The 12,374-nt window shown below is 29.7% G+C and overlaps 1 protein-coding gene across 1 annotated transcript in view; it reads left to right on the top strand.

The window, feature by feature from the left end:
- The first annotated feature begins 351 nt into the window (after positions 1-351).
- LOC148279400 (uncharacterized) overlaps positions 352-12,374 on the top strand; it is a 249,363-nt gene continuing 237,340 nt past the window's right edge. The window contains exons 1-2 of the mRNA XM_088230023.1: positions 352-895; positions 4,981-5,096. Of these exons, the coding sequence (XP_088086149.1) occupies positions 721-895; positions 4,981-5,096 (291 nt within the window). The 5' untranslated portion in view covers positions 352-720. The remainder of the gene's footprint in view (positions 896-4,980; positions 5,097-12,374) is intronic.

Genomic DNA, 12,374 nt, shown 5'->3' with positions numbered 1-12,374 from the left:
CTGAACACTGGTGGTTAGTGGGAACAAAGTCTATGATGCGGCAAACGTTTAACAAAATAAACGCGCGATTCACGACATGAGGTCTTATTATGGCGGGTGGTCAAAGGTACTGAGGATGGGAGTGAACAGATGTTGTGGGTACAAATAATGTTGAAGTTGTGACAATATTTAAACAATACATTTCCACATAATTCGCAACCAATTTTCATATGTTTGAAGAATTATGTGAAATAAAACATTAAAAAAAGGTTTTATATTAAAATGCCATTGTACGAGTATATTGGAAAAGTAATGAATTTTCCAGGTTCATGAATATTAATTAATTATATTTTCTCATTTTTTTCAGAAATTTGTCGCTGTGTTTCCACAAGGCTAAACATATTTTGACTGAAGATGTAATTGAGGTAATGAAAGTAAAACGACTGGCACTTCAAATAATAATATAATCAAAAAGAAAAATACTTTGGTTTGCATAGAAATAATCCCAATTTCGAAAACTGACTTATTCTCTAAAAATAGTGACATTATTGTGTAGTTTGTGATATAAAAATTCAAGGTGTCTTTTTTGTATTCCGAATGCATAGATAAATTCAGAACACTCGTTTGAAATGTCGGTTATCTCGGCGGGCGTAAGAGTTCGGTTCAGTGCTAGTTCGCCGGTTTGAATTTTAAATGGTCGGATTTCGGTGAAGTGGGCCGCTATTGGCTGATCGCGCTACAATGGCGCTGCTGTACAGGGTCGCTAGGCTGCACGACCGCGCCAACACACACGTCTTCACGTTCGTTGTCACGCGTTCCGTTACGAGAGACTTGGAACGCGACGTTACGAGCAAAGAACTCACGTGCGGATTCCAGAAATGGGCGATCACGTTCTCAAGAACGGACAAAGTGCTGGGTAAGTGAAAATTAAATACTTTTAATATGAATAGGTACTTACTGTTATATGTTTTCTTTACCCCTTTAAATGATTGTTTCTTTATTTTTATTTTCATTTAAAGAAAGAATAAATTAATATTTTTATTCTTATGATTGACCCAAATATATGTTTTGAGTTTGTCCAAGTGTTTCCAGACTGATTGGATTTCCTCCCTAAAGAATTATTCCGATCCCAATTTGCACTGAATAACTCCCTAGGGAAGAAAACCACCCAGTCTGCAAACATTTGGACGTACTTAAAACATTGTTGTATCAACTAACTGGTAAAAGAAAAAGTATAAAAATTGGGGAATTGTTTAAACTTCTTGTTTTACCAGGGCTGGTATTCCGAACGCGTTCACAGCGCGCTATAATGCGTATTTAGTACGTAAAAACGCGCTATACCGCGCTATAATTTCGTTTGGAATACCACCCCAGGTAGTTAATTCAACAATGTTTTAAATACGTCCAAATGCTTGCTACACTACGCAGTAAAAAAAGATGTATAAAACTCGGGAAATTGTTTTCAAGCGTTGCCTAGTAGGTGAATTAGTTAAATTTCACCCACATGACAAGGTTTCGGCACTTTTACTTCACAAAAGTCAAAAGATAGAAGAGCTGAGGAAATGTCGATGCCGAACCCTGTAAATGCCATAGCTTCCATATTCCCATCTCAAAAATGTTTTCCCTCTCTTGCAGCAAGTTTAGAATTTTAAATAATTCACTATTCTGGTGATTGATAAATTAAAAATTGTGGTGTTTTGGCCTTGGACCTGTAAAATAAAGGATAATCATGATCAGTAAAATGTTTACCTTTTTGAGATATTAAGTTTATACCGTTTTTTTCCTTGATTTCGAATAACCTTAAATTATATTTTACTACATAAAGAATGACTTAATTTGATATATAATAAATAAAGTTTCAAATAATTCATCACACAGAAAATAATGAGTTCTGTCCATCGACATATTAATAAATATAGACATGCCCTAAGCCCTCAAAAACTATGGCACTTAACTCATGCCCAAACGCTCCGTCATGCCTAACGCGTATTTGATCGTTTTTCGACCGCCAGCCAGGCGCGACGTTGAGTCAAAACAAAAATGCATATTTGTGTCACGAAAGCGTGTAAAAACTTATCGGAAAAACAATTTAAAAGAATTGTGTAACTTAAATTTAAAAATAATTGTTTATGAGTGATCAGTAAAGCTTAGAACAATTAATTTTTAAATATAAATATTCCTTGTATTGATTGATTTGGTGTTTATTTTGTAGAACTCCATATTTAAACTTATAATTAGAAATCAAACACTGATTTGAGTCTACTGAACACTTTATTTTATTTTTACAAATATAAACATATAAAAATAAAAACTTCGTGACATTGTTTCGCCTTATTAGGGCATTTTCAAACGAATGTGAAGATTATTTGGATTGAATGTCCTCATATAGTTATATAATTCAAGGTACTTAAGTATAAAATAAAAATAATCTTATGAACTAAAGCATGTACATTAATCATAATTGAGGGAAAAACCGATGGTTGAGGGTGAGGCTAAGTGTTTAATAGGAAATGGGGAATTTAGGTATTTATATTTGAATTTCAGGGAAAATATAACAAAGTAAGTATTTATTGACAAATAAGTATTCATTCAAGACATTGTAACAAATAATTTTATTTATAAGCCATGCATCTGAGTATTAAAAAGTATGTAAATGTTTTAAAAATAGCTGAATACAGAATACCCATGTCACGTTATGTGGAATCTTAATTTTAACTAGCTTTTAACATGTCATAACCCTTGTTTATACCTAGACTCTCATACAGTATCAAATAATTTCTCCCTATTTCTTGATATAAATGTAATTAAAGATTATATTACGTGAAGATCGAATCCAGTTGGTAAATAAAAAAAATAAAATTAAAATACAGTGTAGTCCAATATCTTGAATCACATTTTTTTTCGCATTTTCATTTCCTTTTAGCTCTTTAAATTATCGCTGAAAATAATACAAAAATCTTAAATAAGCAATATTTTAGAATCGCAGAATAAATACGCATACGAGCCTTATTAATAAAAATTCTATGGATGTCACATAAAAAGGGTCGTTATAAAATATTCAACATTTTTACATGGGATGGAACTCATAATCTGAAGCTGCTTTGCGATGTCGAAAACGACATGTAAGAATGATAACTTGACTGTGCCTTTTGCTCTTGCATTTTTTATCACCGCTTATAGAAACAACGTACTCATATAAAGAGAATTTACCAAAACCGTAATTATTTTTGGATTTTTCATTTATTTAAATAAAACTGGTGGTTAAAATTGTTAATAACTGCGACTTGTCATGTTTTTAAAAAAATATTTATTAAAAAAAAAAACAAATTGCAAATGTTTTATAACAACATAATTAGAAATAACGTTTCTACCCCTCTAACAAAGTAAAAACTCACATTTAGAGAGGGAGTTCGTTTTACATTCATTTTTATTTTTATGTCTTTACATTATATTTCTTTTACACTTTTTATTTATTATCCAAAACAATTTCCTTAAAATTTGATTTTATATTTTAAAAGACACACATTTTTTTAATGTATAGATTTCAGAATAGGGGTTTATAATAAGGGTTTTAAAATTATATTTGAATGTTTTAATATTTGCCATTGACTTTAAGATTTCTGTAAGATTAAATTTTTTTTATTTCCCAACATATTAGTAATGATTGAAAGCTGCAGTTGTAATGTATCTATGTAAATGTAATGGACTATTTATTTATTAATTTGATCATATTTAAATTTTTATTTGAATTTTTTCCCAGCTTTCAGGGGCTCATACTTTGTTCCAAGCTTAGCAAGCATGTTATTATGCAAAATCATTTACATGTTCATTTATTTATTTATTTAAAAGACGAAAATAAAAATAAAATAAAAACTTACCAAAATACATACACTTACATGTGCACCTATGTATATAAAGGATACACTTTTACTCAATATAGGTGGAATTTCTTGCTTATTATTTGATATTTATCGTTTTATTATTTATTTTTAATATTAAAGTAAACACATGGACCTTCTCTTAAAATAAATATGTAATCCATCAGTAAATTTTGTTGTCTGTCGTATGAAAGGCATGAACCGGGAACCATTTTAAGTTTAATTTTAGCTGTTTATGTTATCTAGGTGTCCGTGTATGTATTTCATTTCTTTCTTTAATTTTTCGTGCAAATAATTAAAACGCGTTTTATTTTATGCATGCAACACATAGTTTACCCTGAAGATAGCTCCTGCAACGGTAGCTCAAACGTCGGAACAACTCAAAATGGAAAAAAAAGACGATATATGTTGATATCAAAAACTATTCTTTTTGTAGCATTTATAAATAGTCCGTAGGATAATATTTTTTTAATTAAAGAATTAATAATCAAAAAAATACTTTTTATTTTCAAAACTTATATAAATGTACATATTTTGAGTTGGTTTAAATGTTTGTAGACAAATATCTGGATTTCACCTCCTAGGGATTCATTAATATTAACAAATTACAGCTGGGATGGAGAACATTTTAGAAAAGGGAATATGAATGTTTAGGTATTTAAATAGCTTATAACCTGCCATTGGCTAGCTTAAATGGCCACTTTACACACTGTGTTACACACACCATTTTGAATGTGTTTGAAAATCCATTTTTATTATATTTATCCATCTGTTGATTTAAGCGAAGTATTCCCATATTCCCTTTTATTAAATGATCTCCATTCTTGTTGTAGTTTGTTTATTTTAAAGTGTTTGTGTTTAATACGTTTAACAACAGAACTTTTATTATGCCAAAAAAAAAATGTATTTGTAAATGTAGTGTAGTGACGGCGACGATTTTAACTGCGTAACATCATTTATTTTTTTGAGTTTATAAAAAAATAAAACAATCGAAATTCCACTCAATTCCTTTAATTTTAGAAAATCTGCATGTTCAATGTTTTACAGTATAATATAATGTTTTAATGAACTGTATTCGGTGGTATCCATTTCCGATCAGTTTCTAATACTGTAATAATTACAGGTGTGTACCTGGTCTGGCGGAACGCTTCGGAGGGGATGAGGGTGTATGTGGATTTTACATTTACCCTCCTCAATAGAGAACACTTCAGTGTCAATGAGGGCTTCTCCGGCAAGCAGGTGAGTGGAATTATCACTAATCATAACTACCTATAGGTACCCTAGTGTTACTGCTAACGAGACACTTCTGGTAATTGAGATTCAAACAACATTATGTCTAAAGTTAATTATATGAATGCATTTCATAATATACCATCATCATAAACATATCTAGTGATTTTATTGGTTTTGACTTGTTTTTCGTAACTTATGGAATTAAAAAATTAAAAATAAAATCTAACCAAGCAACTTTTTGTGGCTTGTTGGTGAAGATTTTTATAACGACTTAATTAATGAATCCATTGAATATCAAATTACTTTTGCGTGCCATAAATGTTTACAAAAATATTGTTAATTGAATCGGCATTCACTTTGTAACACTTTATTTTAAATTATTATGAAAATAAAACTGAAATATTAGTGTTACACAATTTTTATTATTTTACAACAACACTTCTTCAGTTTACCTTTACTCGTCCTTTCTCTCATTGATAATGTTTTCACATCTGTACTTTAGATAACTATCCAGTTAATTTCTAACACCTTAGATAAGTGGAAAAAAACCCCCTGCTCTAAGTTTCACTGATTAATTTGTTTATTTTTTGTTTAATTCTATGACATTGTGAACAATATTCTGTGTTTACTTTATTAATTTTATATCACCCGTCGATGGGAGGAGTGCTCTCCTGAAACTGTAGTAGTGGTCTTGTAAAATAAGTGAAACACTAATAACAAAGTTTTATTTTCATAATAGTTTATAAAAATAAATATTATTTTGCATCAAACTGCATACGCTTCTATAGCAAAGTTCTTTTTGATATCACGCTTTGTCAACAAAAAAACTAAACGATTTTGTCATGCACAAGCTGTTCAAAAATAGCCATAATAGTATCGTCAAATAATTGCAAAAGAAAACGGTTTGGCAATAGATTTGTATTGATTTGTGTTTATTAGTTTGTTTATTTGAATTTAGTTATTGTTGGCATGATCAAGTGCAACAAATTCTTGAAAGTGGTCATGTGAAAAGTCGGAATAATCGACGTGCGTGCATGAGAAGATGTATGAATGTGAAGGAAGCAAAGGAAGTGTGCCAGGACAAAGTGGTGTGGCGTTCTATCCTCTCTGCCTACCCCTCTGGGGAAATGGCGTGATGGTTAGTTAGTTAGTTAGTTAGTTAGTTATTGTTGAATTGCATTACAAAGTTATAATTTAGTTTTAAAACTAGAAAAACTTCTTTGTTACCTGGGCCGCGATTATAAACGCTATCTTCATCGGTACACATCGAGACGTAATTAACTAACATCGATATTTATGTAAAAAAAAATGTATATTTGTAGGAAAATTCAAAGAATCTTCATCGTTAACCTGTAATTAAACATGTTTTTATAAAAATGTAAACGTATTCTGTTTTTCATTCAGAAAACTTAATTTTATTTTGTTGATGAAATTATATATTTTTTTTAACTTCCCATTAGAGTACGGACCCAGGCAACAAAAGTCTACGATGTATGCAAAGGGGGCGATTTGCTAATAATTTTCGATAAATCGAATGTAAATATTTTTTAGATCAGATTTAGGAAATTCCTGGATATAGCAAAAGCTCATTCAGAGCTGTCAAGCTTATTCGTTTTTTTTTCAATGAAAGGGTGATTCTCTTTCTCTCATCTCTCATCCACTATCAAATATTCGTATGGAGATAAAATACTGGGGAGTGTAGAAACAAAACTGTTAAACTTAATACCTAGTGAAAATCGAGAAGAAAGAAACTTCAATTCATTTTAAAAAATCATAAAAAAAACTTATTTAAAAGAACAAGTGAATCTTAAGTGTGTAAATATTTTTTTAATTAATAATAAAACTCTGTACCTACCTTTTATAAAAAAATCGAAATGTAATTTAACCCGCCGACAAGCTTCAGCTTTACGGGAACAACAATTTAATTATTTATTCTATTTTATTGTCAAAATAAAAAATTAAAGAAATTATATTTAAAAAATAAAGATGTTACCACAGTATCTCTATTTAAATCCCGTCTGAAGTAACATCTCTTTACTCTTCCTTAATCACTCCTCTTTCTACTTTCTTCTTTATTCTTTTTTCCCATTGAGTAAAAGTGTTCATTTGAGTTAATTTATATACAAATACAATTATTTGTAGTTTTGTATATCTTTAGTTTTTTTTTTATTTTCTATTTAATGTGATTTGCAACTTAAATTATAAAAATAAAACGTTTATTTTATAGGTTGGTTGGAAGAAATTGCCATTTTGCAATAAGCCTGCCAATGAACAATAAATATTGGGTACATTTTTTTTAATGAAATTTAAAAAAAAGTTAGATCACTACGAGTGGAGTTCTAATGAAACAGGTAGAGGAATTTGTGTATTTGGGAAATACGTTTACTGTGGATGGAATGACAGAGAATGATACCAAAAGGAGAGTAAGTAACAGGAACAGAATCAATGGTGGACTTAAATTTACCCCAACAAATAAATGGTTGTCACAGGAGGCAATTAGCAGTTCGCAATGGGGTCATGGAGTCGATCCTTATACATGGGAGCGAAGTATGGAATTGGAAAAACAAAGATGAAAGTAGGCTGAATGCTGTCGACATGCGATTTCTTAGGCAAATGTGTGGAAAAAACTATGTACGATAGGTGCACAAATGTTGAGATCTGTACATTATGTAATGCTGAGAAAGGCATTATCGACAAAATCAAGAAAGGAGTATTGCGTTGGTTTGGACATGTAGAGCGAATGGATAGCGGAAAAACATTATGTAATGCTGAGAAAGGCATTATCGACAAAATCAAGAAAGGAGTATTGCGTTGGTTTGGACATGTAGAGCGAATGGATAGCGAAAAAACGGCTAAAAAGATTTACGATGCAAATATTGATGAATGCAGAAATCGAGAAAGACCGTGAAAAACATTGCACGACCAAATCCAACCAATATAATAAGATGGACATGTCAAAAGTCGGAATAATTGGCACGCGTGCATGGGAAAATATATAAATGTGGAAGAAGCGAGATTTTCTTGCAAAGAAAGAGTGATATGGCATTCTATTCCCTCTACCTACCCTTATGGGGAAATTGCGTGCTAGTTTATTCAGTTATAATTTATTGACGTTTGCAGGAGATCCTATGTAAAAAGTATTTTAATTAACATATTATCTGCCATATATAATAAACATATGAGAACTTGCATAGATTTTGGGGTAAATATATATATTGTTCCTCATGTCAATGAAATTACTCATAAAGCCATGAGATGTTAAGGCTTTATATTACGAACACGAAAATATTTCATTTCACTAAATCCATTAAAAACGCTGTATGTTGCATCAATTTGAAGTAATTTAGAATATGATTCCATAATCTGGTCTTCATTTTATATGCCTCACCTATTTAAATTAGAAAAAATTCAACGTAAATTCTTAAGATTTATAAATTTTACACTATCAAATCCTCTTGAGAACATTGATTACAATTGTTAGTTGTGTAAACTTAAAAAACATTATCTAGTAGACGAACAATAGCGAAATTTCAGGTTTTGTTTTTACATTTTTAAAGTGGTAAAGTTCCATGAAATACTGTTCAGTAAAATCAATCATTTTTAAAATATGAATATTTTTAAATTTTGAATTCCAGCAAAAACGGTCATTCCATTGGCCAAGCCTCTAATTCTGTTCTGCCCCTAGTTTCTGGATATTTAAATTTGTTGAGGACATATTCACGAATCTTGACATCACAACAATCAAAGCCAAACACGTCGCGTTTTTCTAGCAACGTATTTTTAGCAGCTTTTTTCATTTGTGTATGAAAATATTTCTCCACAATATCCGTATCGATTTTGAAAATTCAATTAATTACTCCAAATTCATTTCGTATATTCTTATCGGTATTCGTAGTATGCGACATTTCCCTTATAGTGATTTGATGATTTTGAATTTCATTTTAAATGGCTGTTTGGACGTCCTCAATTTAACGAACCTCATAACATTTGTGCCTTTTATGTACCTTTAACTCAAACCCGCCAGACTAAGAAAACGCTATTTAACGTCATTATTTTATTCACTCGCCTATTCAGAGAATTCATAAACTTGGCAACGAATTTAGCTCTATTGATATATTTTACGGTTCAATACCCAAATTAAAAAAATGTCTTTTGTAAATGACACGATAATTTTATTGAGTCATTTAGCCATTTTGTGTTCGAGTCCCTATTGTTCTTATGCTTTTGTTGATTTCAATTTCTTTTCGTTAAATTTGTATTCTTGTATTCATTTATTTTATACTCGCCATCACTTTGTAGTTTAAAGTTTATAATTACCATATCTGTGTAATTTTTTAGATTTACAAGCCCGCTAGGGCGTTTAAAATAAATAAAATAAAATAAATTAAAAATACACATATCTTTATAAATATGTACACAAAAGTATTTGTAGAGATGTTGGGCTACAAGGAGCTTACCGAAGTAGAAGTGCCTAATAGCCCGCGTAAGTGGAATGTTTCTCGGTTCAATATCTGCACAGTACTTAAACATATATTTGTCTATAAATTTTTCCTGACATGAATGAGAACTGTTTTTTGTACTAGAATATTCAGCAGTCCTTAGGTTGGATCTGATCGCAATCTAATTATTTGAAAAAATTAAAAATATTTAAAAGTCAATGACCTTTGTCCTCTTAAAAATTCTTAAACATAAAAAAATCCATTTTCTTTTATGTTAGTCTTCCTATATTTTGTGAGAAGGGAGAATTTAAACATTTTTACTGTAATTTCAGTTTTAAATGAAAAAAAGTAATAAAACGCACAGTTTGATCTAGCGAAAGTTAAAACGTGACTTGAAGCTTCCTTATTAGATTAAATTGTAAAAGTTTAGATTTAAAACAGGTTAAACAGAGTGAAAGTACCGTGGATCGGGAAATCCAAGGGTCAAACCCGGTTAATCCATACATATTTTCGTATTTTTCTAACACAATTATTCAGGATAAATGGAAAATGACTTAAAAATGACGACATGTAGGTATTTGAGTTATTTATAAAAAATCAATTATTATTCTTAAAAAAAATGTATTAAAAATTTGAAAGTTTTATTTATTTAACACATTATAAATATTTTTTTTATGAACATATAGGGCGAGCATATTGCCTTAAGGCAATTTATTAATTCAATGAATCAAATTTAATCATAACGTTAATAAAGATACTGGTGTTAAATAATAAAGGATAAAAAGTACATTATATCAATATATTTGAAATAAGGAGGTTTTCAAAAATAATATTCCTTTAATAAATAATTAAACAACCTTTCAGTATAGCCCATTATACGATGTTCAATTGTAATGATCACCCTTTATCTTTTAATCTCAAGCCCCTCCCTTGATCCCCTTCCTCTTTTTAAACTATTTCTCCCACAATATCAAACATTTTCATTTTTGTACAAAAACTATGTTTATTGTTAGTTTATTTGGTGACTGACGAAGAGACGGGTACGTTTTGAAACCGGTAGACATAGAAATGTCAGTAAGTGGTAAATATTTAACAACATTCGGTATATTAACAATAATTATCGCATAAAGATCATACCACTTTGAAATGGCAAGATATTTATATTTAGAGATTAAACTTTTAAAATTAGAAATCCAAAATCAAAACACATAAATGTATCTGTATATGTTTATATGAGTTATTCAATGGTTCCACAAAATTGATTGAACAGAATTTGTAAAGAAACTCTTACGGTAAGCTTCAGTGAATCTGTTCTCTCTGGAACTCCGGAAATGAGATTGTCAAAATGACTTTTCGTAAAAATGAACGTACAACGTTTCTACTACTGACAGTAGCATACAAGAAAATTGATTTCAAGTAGAACTTTTATTAGACAAAGTTCATCGTATTTTTCTTTATTCCCTGTTGCTAAATACTTTATTAGTCCATTCGTGTTGGTTTTGATCAGGTCTTGACTTAAAAAGAAAAACGGTTTTTTTTATATATTAAATGCTAGCATTAGTTTTGTCCGTTTTTTAAAAAATAAAGAGAACAAAAAGACACAAAAAAAAAATACAATGAATTAGTCAATAATGCCTTCTCCTTTATTATTAAGCAAAAAATCAGTAAATAATTCATAACTTCTTCTCCGTACACTGCGCAAATATCTCGAGCCGCTTTGGCAGCTTTATTTCTTCTTTTAAACGCAAACAGGAAAAGGTATCATAAATACTCACTTTCTTCTATTTGACATTCTATTTTGAAGGCTTGCAATAAAGGAAATAGTAAATATAAGGTAAAAACTAAATAATAGTAATTACTATTTACAATTTTTCAGTTTTTTTAGTCAAATTTATTTATATTTTATATAAGTATTACTACAATTTATTTAATGAATGTAGTTAAAACTGATTTATTTAAGATTGTATGTTTTTTTTAAGGTGGTACGTTGTATTTATGTATGTAATCAAAGAAAGAAAAAAATGTTTTATGTATACATGAGTTGTGGAGAGTATAGATATGTTGTTTTTTATGTTTTTTTTATGTTTATTTATTTTTGTTATATAAAATACTTTTACCTGCAATTAAGTCAGTGTAAGTTTTTCTCCAAGTAAGAGAACTTGTTTTTATATTAGAGAGGAAAAGCATTAAAAAAATATTTAAAAAACTAATTATACAATCTTATTGTTATAAACTTACTTGCATGCGATGTATAATATTTAGTAAATAAAAAAAGCGAAAGCAATGTGTTGTAGAATAGACTATTTTCTTTCAAATGAAGTATAATCTTGACAATTTTATTTTATTTTTGGGAGTCATTTTTATATTTAGAATAAAACGGACGAAATTTATGTTAACACCCAATAGTTCGGCGGTTCCTGCCCCTCCGCCCAGACTGGAAAAGCGAAAGAGACAGACTACTCTATTTGATTTCTTTTTTAGGGATTTTTACCTGAAAGCACCTACCGCCTGGAAAACTTTCGTAGTGGGTCCTGGTTGTATTCTTCATCCACCCGGACTCCATCATAATTCCATTTTTATTAGCCTTATTTTTTTTTTTTAATATTTTTTTTTCTTTTATTCAGGAAACATACAGTAGGTACGGTTACATAGTTTTATATTTTACACAGTTATACTTAACTCTAATGAACCAGTAAAGATTCCATATTATATTATAATTATATGTAAGGTTATCAAAGAAAGCACAAAAAGAGAAGGAAAAAAAACAGAAATGAAAGTTGTTTAAAAATTAAAATTAAAGTAAAAAAAAGTTATTAAAAAGTTTGTAGTTGGTATTTACAAATGG

Source organism: Micrasema longulum, unplaced genomic scaffold, assembly GCF_059751315.1.
Source record: "Micrasema longulum isolate JH-2025_06_02 unplaced genomic scaffold, ASM5975131v1 h1tg000725l, whole genome shotgun sequence".
Classification (NCBI taxonomy): Eukaryota; Metazoa; Arthropoda; class Insecta; order Trichoptera; family Brachycentridae; genus Micrasema; species Micrasema longulum.
Note: the sequence above shows the minus strand (reverse complement) of the source record. Positions and strands in the feature narration are given on the sequence as shown.